At 41.4% G+C, this 15,261-nt stretch overlaps 2 protein-coding genes across 2 annotated transcripts; both read right to left on the reverse strand.

The window, feature by feature from the left end:
* Nucleotides 1-1,604: 1,604 nt before the first annotated feature.
* LOC109883115 (inhibitor of growth protein 4) lies at nucleotides 1,605-5,577 on the reverse strand. The gene is made up of 8 exons (XM_020475160.2): nucleotides 5,310-5,577; nucleotides 4,931-5,002; nucleotides 4,248-4,414; nucleotides 4,038-4,152; nucleotides 3,483-3,597; nucleotides 3,236-3,380; nucleotides 3,036-3,097; nucleotides 1,605-2,036 (listed from the first exon to the last, which is right to left on the reverse strand). Exons 1-8 carry the CDS (start codon nucleotides 5,344-5,346, stop codon nucleotides 1,997-1,999), a joined length of 753 nt encoding a protein of 250 aa, XP_020330749.1. The 5' UTR covers nucleotides 5,347-5,577; the 3' UTR covers nucleotides 1,605-1,996.
* Nucleotides 5,578-5,587: 10 nt separating this feature from the next.
* On the reverse strand, nucleotides 5,588-12,186 carry LOC109888102 (probable 28S rRNA (cytosine(4447)-C(5))-methyltransferase). Its single transcript, XM_031787220.1, has 16 exons — nucleotides 12,039-12,186; nucleotides 11,155-11,282; nucleotides 10,968-11,010; nucleotides 10,800-10,867; nucleotides 10,398-10,651; nucleotides 10,047-10,245; nucleotides 9,700-9,899; nucleotides 9,474-9,563; nucleotides 9,193-9,280; nucleotides 8,895-9,035; nucleotides 7,592-7,731; nucleotides 7,385-7,474; nucleotides 7,151-7,273; nucleotides 6,886-6,983; nucleotides 6,640-6,776; nucleotides 5,588-6,529 (listed from the first exon to the last, which is right to left on the reverse strand). Exons 2-16 carry the CDS (start codon nucleotides 11,258-11,260, stop codon nucleotides 6,060-6,062), a joined length of 2,247 nt encoding a protein of 748 aa, XP_031643080.1. The 5' UTR covers nucleotides 11,261-11,282; nucleotides 12,039-12,186; the 3' UTR covers nucleotides 5,588-6,059.
* Nucleotides 12,187-15,261: the final 3,075 nt, after the last annotated feature.

The following is a 15,261-nucleotide window of genomic DNA, read 5'->3' on the forward strand; positions in this document are numbered from 1 at the left end:
TAGCAGTATGCCATCATGTGAATAAATTGAAAGACATTTCAACACACACTATCACAAACACTGACCTTGTATGAGTAACTCCCGGGTGTCCCCTTTCACACGCATGTCCACTTTATGGCAGTGCCTGTGACATACAATAGAATGCAACATGGGTCAGAACCTGAGGAATTACATCATAGTTGAGGCAAGTTTAAGAAAGAAAAACAAAATAATTTGGGTAAATGTAGCTACTCATTGCAGCACAGTAACCAGTGCCAAAGTGTTCCAGGATGCACAATGGACCCTGGCTTCTCAGTGTAGCCTTGAAAGCTGGAAAATATATAGAATAGTAAAGGAGTTGAGTTGCTTGGTCAGATTTCAGGATGACAATATTCTAACAATTGTAAGTCTAACAAATATCTATGGGATATTGACTGTTGAGATGGGAAGGCAGTTTAGGGGAGACGACATCCTGAACCACGTACCAGGTCACCCACAGTCGTCTGACGACATCACTGTACACGAAAAAACTACTTGTTAGCCGAGTGGTTGACATTCTAGGTAACTTTAACGTTAATTATAGTAAGCTGCGTTCATTCCATGTAGCTATAAACGACCCACTCACCCTAACAAACGTGTTCGCTAGTTAATGTATTAGCTAAGTTCGCTAGTTCTATTGACCAAGTTAGTTGTTCGTTTCGATTTCTTCGCAAACTAGCTAACGATGGTTAGCTACCTTAGTTAGCCACAAGATAAATACATTAACGTAGCTAGCTAAAGTTAAGACAGCTAACGTTACAGTATTTAACGTTGTTTTTAAATCAACTTGCTGACTAGCTACATTTCACAACTAAGAAAGGCCAGCCATAAATAACGTTAACCAAGTATAACACACTTACCAATACTTTTTGTAGTGCTGCTCAGTCTTAGCCATAATTTCGGATCTTTAGAAACTGTTGAACAAATTGAAAAAGCACGGTTCTGCTCTAAACGGTTCTTGCGGAAGGGTTTTGATTTTTAACAGCAGCGCGCCAAAGGACTACGTCATCAGCATCGCTCCCCTCCTCCCACTGACCCTCTTCCGTGAACAAACTACGCCATCTGTCTGCGCATAACTGACGCTACAATGTTATTGATACTTTATTACTGCAAACTCAAATATTGCAATATCAAGTACAGTAAATCCGATAACCTCATGCAATTGTAGCTATGCTGTTCAGAACCAATCTACATGATAAAGGACAAGACTGATTTGAGGTAGTAGCTGTATTCAAACTGAAAATACAATTTTCCTCACATGTACCCAGGTGTCAGCTACAGCATTGATATTTCCCTTATGAAATGTATTCTCTCTGAGTTCCATCACATTTAAAATGTAAAAAGTAAAATGTAGTTCAATCAACTAACTACCAAACAGATAAAAGCGCTAATGTCTTAAATGAACCTTTCCTCACTCACTCTGTCAGGGTAAAATGCATTTTTTTAGAGCATACACAATATAATTGAAAATGATGTAACAAACTTGAAAGCACAATAGTTATCGATGGTCTAACACTGCATCCATTACAATATGGCAATCCACTTCACTCCAGTCAATCACATGTAGTCAAACACACACTACAGCATTATGGACACTAACTGTCAAATTTTAGTGTTTATTGTTCAGTTACAAAAAAATAGAAACAAAGAAAACAAAAAAAAACACAAAGCAACTCTCATAACTATCAACTCTCATAACTATCAACTCTCATAACTATCAACTCTCATAACTATCAACTCTCATAACTATCAACTCTCATAACCTTTGAAACATATTTAAATACATCTGTAACCACATCTCCTTCACACTACATTAAATCAAGTAAACAAAAAAAGAAAGCACCAATTGCTCTATGCTAGAAGACCGATAAACAATGTAATACGATCCTGGGGACAGAAAATGTCATGTTACTTTCTCTTCATTACTAACGTAGTATCCTGACTCGACAATCGGCTGGCCCCTAAGTACCTTAGGGGCTTACTTTCTCTTTCTGTCTTGAGAGCAGCGTGGACAATACCTGCAGTTAGAAAAAAGGAAATATTCAGTTGTAAACCTTAAAATCCCATCACTATTTCAGCTTTGTGAAAGATACATACTCACCGGCCAGTTTATTAGGTACACCACCCTGTTCATAAAAATTGATCGCTCCTACAGACAGTGAGTCACATGGCCGTGGCTTGCTATATAAAACAGGCAGACAGGCATTCAGTTACTGTTCGATTGAACGTTAAAATTGGCAAAACGAGTGACCTAAGCGATTTTGAGTGTGGTATGATCGTCATTGCTAGGCGCGCCGGATCCAATATCTCAGAAACGGCTGCCCTCCTGAGCTTTTCACGCATGACAGTGTCTACAGTTTACCGAGAACGGTGTGACAAACAAAACACATCCAGTCAGCAGCAGTCCTGTGAGCAAAAACAGAGCGTTGATGAGAGGTCGGAGGTGAAGGGCAAGAATCGTACAAGCTGACAGGCGGGCCTGCAAACAGACAAATAACGGCGCAGTGCAACAGTGCTGTGCAGAACAGCATCTAGGTATGCACAACTTATCGATCCTTGTCACGAATGGGCTATTATAGCAGACGACCACACTAGGTTCCACTCCTATCAGCTAAAAACAAGAAGAGCGGCTTCAGTGGGCACGCGATCACCAACACTAGACGATTGAGGAGTGGAAAAACATTGCCTGGTCCAACGAATCCCGTTTCCTGTTGCGTCATGCTGTTGGCAGAGTCAGGCTTTATTATAAGCAGCGTAAGTCCATGGACCCATCCAGCCCGGTGTCAACTGCGTACCGCTGTCCAATCTGCAGCAACTGCGTGATGCCATCGCATCAGCATGGACAAACATCCCTGTGGAACATTTCTGACTTGTAGAATCCATGCCACCAGAGAATTCAGGCTGTTCTGGAGCCAAAGGGGGGGTCTGACCCTGTACTAGGTGTGTGTATCTAATAAAAACTGGCCAGTGAGTGTAGTATGTACAGTTGATCTGTGTCGGTTGGCTGATTCCCTCACCATTTCCCTCTTGGTTTCGTCGTCAGGCCCACGCAGGCAAAGTGGAACCACTCGATGGAACACTGCAAAAACAATCAACACAGGGGTTTGATGAAGTCTGTACACACTGTAGCTTTCAAGAACCAGGATCAACACAACAATATAGGTCAGGTCAGTGCACACACTGGGGGAACTCAGGGGAAGTTTCTGGGGAAACTCACATCTGTGTTGTCACAGCCAATCATCTCTCCATAGGACACCTGGTGACACAGGCAGTAGGTGGGCTCATTGGGGTCCACTGGCATGTCCAGCACATCAGAGGGATGCACGTTTCCAAAGTTAGCAGCTGGAGCAGTGAACTCCCCCCTGACAATGAGAGAGTGGTGGATGAGTACACACACAATTAAAGCCAATGAAGGAGATTCACTTCCTTCCTTGAAGACATAGAGTGCACAATAACAAACGTACGGCTGGAGAAGTTTGACTTTCTTCTGTGCACTCTTCGGACTGCCATCTTCATCTGAGCTCTTCACTTTAGACCGAGTTTTAGCCACCTTCTTCTCTTTCAGCCCCCTGGACTCACCTGAAATATCAAAACATAGCATTAAATATACAGTGAGCTCCAAATGTATTGGGAAAGTTACTTTTTATTTTTGTTTGTTTAGAAATTACAACACTTTTTGTACATAGTCACCCCCATTTTAGGGGACCAAAAGCAGTGGGACAAATTCACCTTTGTGTATTTGATTAGTGAGAAAGTTACACACAAATATACCGCCAAGACATGCTACCGTTTCACCATTAAGTCACGATTCATTCAGGACTATCCATAATCATGGTAGCATCCACGTTAATGTGGAGTGTTTAGAAACATTCTTATTAACAATAAAAGTGACTCCAAAATGACAATACATTTATCATTGTTTGTAATGATTTGATATTTTGAAGTGTGCCAAGATGATACAAGGCAAACATTCAAGAGAAATAGACCTGCACGTACACACACCCACTTCAAATACGTACTTTTCTTTCCCTTACTGGAGGTGGAATCATAGTCTGTGCTCTCTATCTGCTTTTCCTTCAGGTCGGCCTCAAAGCGGGCCAGGTCTGTGTCCAGTCTCCGGATGTGCTTGTCCACCTAGGAAACAACCACTGCACTTTAGGATTCATTTGACTGACCCACACAGGCTCCAATACAAAGGAAGCACAGAGCTCCAAAGTACTACTACTGACCATCTCATAAGTCTGCATGGCCAGTTGCACTTTGTCATCCCCAAACTCCTTGCTTTTGCTGTACGACTGCTGGATCTGCCTCAGAATAGTAAGCTTCTGTTCAGACGAGAGGGTCCTGGCGTTGGATGTGTAATCCTTTGCCAGGGAGTCTATCTGCCCCTTTAGATCTGTGAGAAAGGCAGATGGGTTGGGTGAGAAGTTTGGATTAGCAATTTTTATCGATGCCACTGGTCTGAGAATATCAGCCTTGTGGTGTGTGTTACTGTGTCACTTGCTTCCACATAACATTTTTTTCTTAATGAAGTATGTGTATCTAGGGCTTTTACAGGTATGAATGGATCTAAGAAATCCCAATAAAGTACTGCTATGTAAAGACGCCTCACAGAATTGTTGTGCAGTTTTTGGTCTATATGACCTGACGATGTTGGAAGATTAGCAGATCATTGAATGGTAAATTGTTGAGGACCGTGGACATGAATGTTCTTTATTCCTGGTAATCTGGTTATTATGGAGGCTAGACAGATTTCATTTGCATACATTCATCATGGGCAATTCAAATGCACAACTTGTGGGTGTGTGAGTGGGATGACTGCTACTTTATTATGCATTGTAAACATGGTTCACACATACTCTGCAGAGTAGTGAATTGGTCGGTAACAGTTGTAGTTAGTGTTATTTCTCACCCTCCGTACGTTGATCCAAGTCCCTCATCAAATTGAAGTTCCTCTGCAGTTCAAATGGCAGGTTCTCTATGCCTGTGATGAGAAATCAATCATTAACTTTAACTGATTAATATTCTTTAATACAAACTATTGGTATAACAAATGTATCTTCAATTTGTGATGATACTCTAGCCAGCTAGGCTACTGCCTAGCAGGCGAAACGACCGTTGGGGTGGCTTAGCTAGGTAAGTTAGCTAGCGGCCTAATTCTCCAAATAAAGCAATCCTTCTTGCAATGCATTGACTAAATATGCAGATAAATTCAAAGTGATAGCTAAACTATCGAAAACATTAGCAGATTTGTATCTTAAAATCTTTTAAATAATAGAAAATTAACTCACTGTCCAAATAGTGTTCCAAATACATTCCCGCCGCCATCTTGGAAAATGTAAACAACACAACTTCCGGCGAGGACGAGTTATTTGGTTTGATCCGAAATCAAATCTGTACCGGTATTTTAATATCAATCGATAATGCATAAGGATATTGTATTTGCACTGTGCACTTACTGAATGTAATTGCTTAACCGTACTGTTAATGAACAATATCTAATAACATATTTGATGTCATACACAGCCAACAATACTGCAGTAATATACAAATAAACACAAGATGGGGGTAAAATGGCAAACAGAGAGACATTTTATTGTCTCAAGGATTAGTCTTTACAATACATATCAATTTGATCAAAAGACACAATGTAATTAAACCAAACAGATAACATTGCAAGGAAGGAATAAAATGTGAAATGTTAAAATGTTTAACAAGAGTTGAAGTTAGAACTTTGCCCTCAACCACAGATCTAGGATCAGATTACCATATTCCTAACCTAAAACCAATCATCCACGAGGGCCATGAAAAACATCTGATCTAGTATCTGTGTGGTTAGGGACAACATCTACTACTCCAAAGGGGGCAGGGGCTCAGGGCCCTCGATGGAGGGCCTGCTGCAGTGATTTTCAGTCCGGAGGGAGGCAATATTTATCCTAACTCTTGTGAAAATTACTTATCTGTCATGACAATTAGATCTCTCTAACAAGTGACAACTGCAAAATAATTAGTCTTCATTTTCATAAACATCTTATACATATTCATTGTCCAACCTCTTCTTTTTTCAGCAGCTTCTTCAACTTATTGAATTTGTTCTTCCCCATTCTCTTCTTGCTCTGCATGGGGGATTTCCTCTGTTTATCGCCCTTTTTCTCAAACCTGCTCCCTTCCTTTAATTCTTTGGTCGTTTCCCCTTCTGTTTTGACTGTGTTGGACTTCTTGAGCTCTCCGTCCACTTTCACAGTCCCACCATCCATCTTAGCGATCTTTGCCTTTTTCGGCCCGGTTGGTTTCTCACTCTTTTTCAAGGTGCTTGGGTTTGTTGTTTTCTTGCCGATGCTTTTGGCTGGCTTCCCGTTGGCTGTGGCCTTCTGTGACATAGCTGGCTTGCCAGGGACTGGCTTCTGCTTCTTCGACTTGTTCTTAGACCCTGCTTTAGATGGCCCGTCCTCATCAGAGGAATCAGCTGTAACCTCTACTGCCTCAGATGGCTTGGTTTCATCTTCTCCGTCTGGAATAGTGACAATAACAGGATGTTAGTTTTACATAACACAAGTGGTGTTTCCATGATACCGGACAAAGCATTGTGGTTTATTAGATCCAAGATGACATCTACTTTACCCTTTTCAACTGCTGTGGTCGGGACCGTGTTGGAGAACTTTTTCAGCTTGGCCACAAAGAAACCGTCCATGTTGTGGGAATGAGGATAGAACCGGCGTGAGAGTTTCAGAGAGGGATGGAATCGTCTCTCTTTGAATCTAAATGGAGAGAATATATTTGTTCATATTGCATGAGGAAATGGTTAGGGTGGTACGGGTAAATATCTGGATGAATGTGAATAATGTGGTGTTCTTATAACCCCTTTACCTGGTGAAGCCTTCTTTGCCAAAGTCCAGTCCAGTCTGGACAAGTTTGACATTTCTTTTCTTGAGAGCGTAGTCCACTACCCACTCGTTCTCCTCCACCTGGTGATGAAGTCAATGAGGTAACCATTCTACTCCAAATTCATTTAACTATCAGACATTTTGTACATACACCAAAAAAAGGCTACAATACAAGAAATCATTGCAATTCACTTTAAGTAAAGCCTCACAATGTAGAATGTGTTTATTTGTCATCAGTGTGTTCCCACCATGATAGAGCATGTGCAGTACACCAGATAGCCTCCAGAGGGAGACTCAGCGTTGACCGAGTCGATGGCCGCCAGGAGGAGCTCCTTCTGCAGGTGGGCCAACCGCTGGATGTCAGACTCGTCCTGAGAGACAGGACGTAGGATTAGGAAGACATGAACAGGAAGTTGTCATTAAAGGCCAGTGTCTACTATAAATCTAAAGGCCCATGTACTGTATAATAGTTTTTTTCTCACTTTACTGGTCTTCACAGCAGGGTCTTTGGAGATTACTCCTGTGCCTGAGCAGGGAGCATCAAGCAGCACTCTGTCAAACCCACCCATTACCTGCAAATATAGTAACCAACAGGTTAACATACCATCAATGGGTGTAACATACTTACTTATATTGTGTCATACAGTACATGTATAAACTGCATATAGAGCAAGAACCCCTCTCATTACCTTAGGGAACTGCCTCCCGTCGTAGTTACAGATCATTGAGTTGGTGACTCCCAGACGGTGGATGTTGCCCACCACACTCTTCAGTCTGTCAGCACTGGCATCATTGGCCACAATTACTCCTGTGTTCCTCATCAACTGGGCTGTGGGACACACACATATACACAATAAATAAGTAATCAAATACAAAGACAAGTCTTGCCTGTCATGCCCCTAGATCAGGGGCCCTAAGCGAGATATGGTTGGGGGGCTACCTCACCTCGCATGAAAAACATTTTAGTTTTAAAGTTAATTTCCTGCAATTCTACACACTTTGCCATGACTTATGCCATTTTAATATGATATCTGAGTAAGAGTGACTAACAAAATCAGTGGGGGGGCCCTTGGAGGTCAGGGCCCCTGGGCACGTGCCCTGTGTGCCTGGTCAGTATTCAGACATGATTAGATAGCTGGCTAGACTATCTTACCAATCTAAAAAGTGTTTGCTGACATGGCTAATTAAGTCATTGTGAGTAGCTAGGTTTCCATCCAATTGTTAACAGATTTTCATGCAAATATTCTAAAATCTAAATATGCACATTTTCCCACCAGTGGTGTATTTTCCCCAAACCGACTTGCGTGATGACGAAGTGCACACAAAATGTACTTTTTCACGTACCAAATAAATATCTAAAGTTTCCATCATCTTTTCAACTCTACCGACAATTTGTTTCACAGCAGATGTGCCTACTCTGGTCTTGTTATGTGCACTCTCAGATACAGTGTGTGTAGGCTAGTCTACATTCGTTTTTTTATGGATGAAAGCGAGAATATTTGTATTTGTCAAACAGCAGTCATGCATCGATCATCATGTCACCAGAACAAGATCCTTGATATTTATTGGAGATGAGCATCAAGCTCATCACCGTGCACTTTCACCACTTTTTTCATCTGTAGATTAATAAATTGCATGGTTTCCCGAGTCACGTTTCCGCCGCCATTTCTCGCATAATTAATTTTACAGACACAAAAAGATCCCACCATGTCGACCGAACAAATGACGGCAATTACAGTAATTTATTTATCTAATTTTATACATTATGACTTTACTGGCATAAAAACTGGATGGAAACGTGGTTATTGACTGACATAGCAAGAGAAAAACAGCTGCTGCACAACCAAAATGTCAAAATGAGGTTTTCTGTTCTAACTCCCATGTCGCAACCCAAGAAAGGCTGCCCTTGATTGTTAGGCTAATTGTAGAGACCAACAGCAGCAAACAGTATTGTGATCATTGTCATTCAACTCTCATTTTTAACATCCTCACCCATATAGGTGGTCTTTCCTCCGGGAGCTGAGCTCATGTCGAGCACAGTCTCCCCCTCCTGGGGAGAGAGAGCCATGACAGGCAGGAAGCTGGAGGCTCCCTGCAGCATGTAGTGACCAGCTAGGTACTCTGGGGTCGCACCTGGGAACAAGAAAACACAGCTAGGGTATACACGCATCAATTCATCAATGTATACTTACTCATAACACACAGAAAGCAGGATAACAGTAGTAAATAGAGAATTAACAGTCTAATCTTTCATACAAATATAAAAAGGTTGGAGTGTGCTGGTACTGACCGATGGGTACTGAGGAGTCAAAGATGACCAGGCCCACTTTAGACCACTTCCCCAGAGGATCCAGATTCACCCCTCTGTTGATCAGGGCCTGGGACAAACAACATACATGTCACTCATTCAGTCTGGCAGAGGAACAGGCATTACTTATAGCATCCAATTATCCTTTGGTCAATTCCAAATGGACCCTTAGTCTTAATCCCTTCAGAGAAACACAAATGCCTAGGGGGTAGGGGTGGATTTGGGGCACCTTTATTTGATCCAAGTTGAAAGAGATTTTTTACCTGAGCCAAGTCCCTCCTCCTTGTCTTCAGTGTATTGGTCCGAATGGTGACAGGTCGCTGAATTTCATTGGCCTCCAGGAAATCAATCAGCTAAAAAGCACATAAAACGAGGGAAGCCTTAGTTCAGCATGATGACAAAACCGTTACAACAAAACGTAACCTTGCATAGTTTCCTGTATATTTTGTGTTTCTATGACATTTGGGAGAACAAGGCAATGACACATACCTCTGACACTGGGAAGATATCCAGCAGTTTGTCTATGAGGAAATTGTTGTAGCTGTAGTACGTGGAAAGATCCTTTTTGAGAAGAGAGAGGTACTCTGTTCTCTCTTTCCCCTCCTCCCTCTTGGTAGCAAAGTGAGAGAGAACGTCCACGTTGTCCTTTATTCTCTGGTGGATGGTCTGCAGGTCTACAAGCAAAACGCCTGCAATCACAGGAGAGAGAAATAAACTCAGTACAGATGGAGTCCACAGGCACTGAAAGAACATGTAGCAATGTGTAAACAGGCATAACAAAAAGCATAACTGTTCAATCTAAAAATTTAAGGTACAAATCCAAGCTCTACACTCACCCTCTTTTGCTATTTCCTCTGCTCCAGGTAGAATGAATTTGTCCATCTCATCTAAATTAGCCTGTACCGTGTCATCTTCATCCATGTCTTCATCTCCACTCTTCCTCTTATCATCATCCTCATCATCGTCATCACTCTCCTGGCCCATGGCTTCCTGCAGCTTCTTCTGCTTCCTGGCAGCTCGCTCGATGGGGAGTAGCTGAACGAGGGATGAAAAGAGTACGGAACAGATGATTCAACAGACAAAGATTCAGCACCTTGCTAAAGAACAGTAAGAACTTTGAAGGATGAACATTGTTTTGCTATTTAGAACATGACATGGACACAAATTCAGTGAATAATTTCACATACCTCCTCTCCATCACCATCTACTTCCCCCTCTCCTTCACTGCTGTCCTCCAATGCACCGTAGTCATCAACCAGGTCATCATCGTCACCATCTCCTTCAATTAGCAGTTTTTTCCCTTTATTGTTCTCCCCTCCCTCTTGTCCCTCGTCCTCTTCCTGCTCCCATTGGCTGTCACTGTCATCCTCGTTATCTGATTGACCGACCTCACGCTTCCTCTTTGCTGGCTTCAGCCATTCACTATTTTCATCTGTGAATCCTTGAGAACAGGGGAAACAAACCCATTAAATCCCCATAGACATTCATGGCTATTGTATTGAGAACACAGTGAATGTATGGGGCTGTCTGACTCTGGATCCACATGGACTAGGGTGACTTACAATGCTTACAAATTAACAGTAACTTACCTTTTTTTGGCTCCTCCTTCTCAATGCTTTCCTTGGGCTTTTTGGTCACTTGAGCTCGCTTCCCAGCTCTACAAAACATGATCATCATCTTCAGCAAAAGTGTGTGACACATTACAGTGATTTAAAAGAGGGATTGATAACATAACATCCAAAGAATTACAAACTGACCTTTTCCTGGACCTGCTTGACAGTCGTTTTGGTGCAGTATCCTCTGCAAATGACAAGCATAGTTATTTAGTGAGCATCCCAGTCATGCGTCTTTGCTTTAGTGCCACTGTACTCCCAGCAAGTGAAGTTATACTGAGCATGACTTCAGCTCTTTAGAAGCTGTATGTTATAATAGCATTCCTCTCACCATCCGTTAAGAACTTGGCCAGCTCAGTCTCTGCTCCTTTCTGCTTCCTGGACTTCCGTCCCGGCCCCTTCTTCACATAAGTGGTGGGATCCAACTTCCTGCCCATGACTGACACCTACACAGGTAGTCTGGAGAGAAGATATAACTCATGATCATGTTGGATTCACACACTAAGGCATAGGATCAGAATGGAATGAAGGTAGTCACTATCTATGCACTGATGGCAGCTCTGAAAGATGGTAGCTAGCTATATTCTCAGTAACATGTCGCTCAGAATCTGTTTCAAGAATGTTGCAAATAACAAAATTATATTTAACGACAAATCAGCTAAACTTTAAGTGTTTATTGAAAATGTTCCTGAAAACATATCACCTCTTAACTGACCAGCACTCTGATGTGGATAAATAAAAAGCAATGTGAAATAGTCTCTAACATCACGGTGTTATATGTAACGTTAATTATTATAATACGTGGAACGTCCTTTTCATATGCCAAGTCGGCATTATTGTCATAAGAATGTTTGGTAGTTATCTAGCTATTTAGTTGACTGCTATTTAGTTTAACTGCTAATCGTTAGTACACATTACCACGCATGCTGCCGTAATCCATCAAATGTATCCCCCCCAATATTCAAGTATGGTGATGTGCCGGTAATTAGTTAACGTTAGGTAACGACACATTGACTCCAGTTAAAAACAGACGAGTTGTATTCTAGAGACAAACCAACGTTCATCTCATGAGGTTGCTATGAGCCGTAAAGTATGCTAGTTAGCTAACATTAGTTAGCTGGAATTGTGTCACATACGCAGTGCAAATCCGTCACCATGACTTGTTCATTCACTTGTGTATGACACAAACAATCACGACAACTCTCCATAACTCACCTTTGCAATAGTTAAAGTATAATGTATTTATTCGATCCTTGATTGCAGTTCACAGATTAAATTTACGCACGTGTTTTTTTTCCGAGCGCAGGTTGATTCACGGAAGAAACAAACATGCGTTTCCGGCGCATGTGATATACGAAGGCAAAATGCTAATCTTTACAGACGGAGCACAGTGTTTTAAAACTCTGGAAGTAGGTTGGACATATTCTGTCTCTTTTACATACTAACTGAACATAAACTTTACTAATTTCCTTTCGTGAAAAATGTTCAGTTGGATGCATTGTCCCAATAATGTTAATAATGTTATTTCCCTAGGGCATTGACGATCATTGAGAATAATCAACCTTTTTCGATTATATACTGAACAAAAATAGAAACGCAACATGTAAAGCGTTGGGCCCATTTTTCATGAGCTGATGAAAAACAGATAGGAAAAGGCCGCACACTGCTGCTCATGCTCCCAGTTGATATTTATTTATAACAACGTTTCGACCCTTACATTTTCATCAGGCATCCATATCCCAGGTGGGGTGGAAGGTCCTATATATAGGGCTAGTACTCAGTGACATTACTTGCTAAAACAGGAGGTATAACATAGGTTCACAATATTAACATTCAATGTATCAAAATATATGATCATACACAAGGAATGTGATCAATATTTCCAGTAATATACATACACATACAATATTCTATTATAATTTTTTATTTTTTTAAAATAATTTGGACATTTTTTAAACTGAAATAAAAGATCACAGAAATGTTCCAAAAAAAGTATTTATCTCAAATTGTGCATACATTGATTTATATCCCTGTTAGTGAGCATTTCTACTTTGCCAAGATAATCCATCCACCTCACAGGTGTGGCATATCAAGAAGCTGATTAAAAAGCATGAGTATTACACAGGTGCAACTTATGCTGGGGACAATACATGTGCAGTATTGTCACACAACACAATGCCACAGATGACTCAAGTTGAGGTAGCATGCAATTGGCATGCTGACTGCAGGAATGTCAACCAGAGCTGTTGCCAGAGGTTTTAATGTTAATTACTCTACCATAAGCCGGCTCCATAGTGGTTTTAGAGAATCAGTATGTCCAACCGGCCTCACAACCGCAGACCACGTGAAACCACGCCAACCCAGGACCTTCACACCTGGCTTCTTCACCTGCGGAATGGCCACCTGGTCAGCTGATCAAAGTGGGTTTGCACAACCAAAGAATTTCTGCACAAACTGTCAGAAACAGTCTCAGGGAAGCTCTTCTGCGTGCTCGTAGTCCTGCAGTTCGGCATCGTAACCAACTTCAGTGGGCGAATACTCACCTTCGACGGCCACTGGCATGCTGGAGAAGTGTGCTCTTCATGGATGAATCCCGGTTTCAACTGTACCTGGCAGGTGGCAGACAGAGTGTGTGGCGTCGTGTGGGTGAGCGGATTACCAATGTCAACGTTGTGAACAGTGCCCCTTGGTGGTGGGGTTATGGTATTGGCAGGCATAAGCTACAGACAGTGAAAACAATTGCATTTAATCAATGGCAATTTGAATGCACAGAGGTACCGTGACGAGATCCTGAGGCTCAATGTCGTGCCATTCATCCACAGTCATCACATCAAACTGAAAATGTCCCTGTTCTTCCTTGGTCTGCCTGCATACTCCCCAAACATGTCACCCATTGAGCATGTTTGGGATGCTCTGGATCAACATGTACAACATGTTCCAGTTCCCACCAATATCCAGAAACTTTGCACAGCCATCGAAGAGGAGTAGGACAACATTCCACAGGCCACAATCAACAGCCTGATCAACTCTATGCAAAGGATTCATATCCAGGCCTTTTTGTTTAGGTATCTGTGGCCAACTGATGCATATCTGTATTCCCAGTTATGTGAAATCCATAGATTAATGATTTTATTTCAATTGACTTATTTCCTTATATGAACTGTAACTAAAATTATTTTAAATTGTTGCATGTTGCGTTTATATTTTTGTTCTGTGTTAAAGGGAGTGAAAATCATGTAGAAAAACGAATGTCTCTCAAAATATAACATTTAAATGACTTCTCAAAGTGTGAATTACCTGGTACGAAGAAGAGCAAATAACAATTAAGCACCACACAACCCCGCCTTTATTCCGGAGACGTTTCGTTCTCCTTCATTGACACTCACAGACGGTAGTTTTATTATAGGCAAACAAGCGCGACCAACCGGTACACGCATACACCTAAGCTTTGCTGGCAGTAAGTAACAGGCTCAAACCAACAGTGTACAGTCGTGGCCAAAAGTTTTGAGAATGTGTCGTGGAAATTTCCTCTATTTACCAAATCATGAGCGCAAACCACACACAAGTCAGAGTTAGTTATCAAAGTCCATCTTTAATTATATCAGCTCTATCACAATCCTGTGACTCTCAGATAAATTCAGTGTCTCTCAATGAATTCTCTGAGAGCCCCTCACACATTGCAGCTGAGTTCCTTTAATAGCAAAGAACACACATAGTCAGACAGCATAGACATAATAAATCGTTCAGCTTTGTCTCCTTACTCAAACCCTAGAACCATAAACCAATCCTCCATATCAACAGGCATATATCATATTGTCATTTAGATACAACCCACTCTAAATACAAACTCCTGGACAAACTCACGGAGAGGAGAATGAGGCTATAGGTTAAGATAGAAACAACATTAGAGGGAGCATAGAATGATTCCAGACACTGCCACCCTTCTTTCCCCACAAGAAAAGGGTAGGGAGTAAAAGATATGTTTACACATGATGACACTTTGACCTCTCCCCTCTCAGCGGCCCATGCAACTTAGATTGGACATAGAACAGATAACTGCAACCTCGCCACAGTATTATACAAAAATACCATTCTGATGAGAATTAACTTACACACATTAGATGAATATAAAACATCTTACAAATGTTACCAACAAATTCTGATCCTTCCACGACAAATGACACAAATATTAATTTCCACAAAGTTTGCTGCTTCAGTGTCTTTAGATATTTTTGTCAGATGGTACTACGGAATATTGAAGTATAATTACATGCATTTCAGAAGTGTCAAAGGCTTTTATTGACAATTACATGAAGTTGATGCAAAGAGTCAATATTTGCAGTGTTGACCCTTCTTTTTCAAGAGCTCTGCAATCCGCCCTGACATGCTGTCAATTAACTTCTGGGCCACATCCTGACTGATAGCAGCCCATTCTTGT

Source organism: Oncorhynchus kisutch, linkage group LG13 (assembly GCF_002021735.2).
Source record: "Oncorhynchus kisutch isolate 150728-3 linkage group LG13, Okis_V2, whole genome shotgun sequence".
NCBI lineage: Eukaryota > Metazoa > Chordata > Actinopteri > Salmoniformes > Salmonidae > Oncorhynchus > Oncorhynchus kisutch.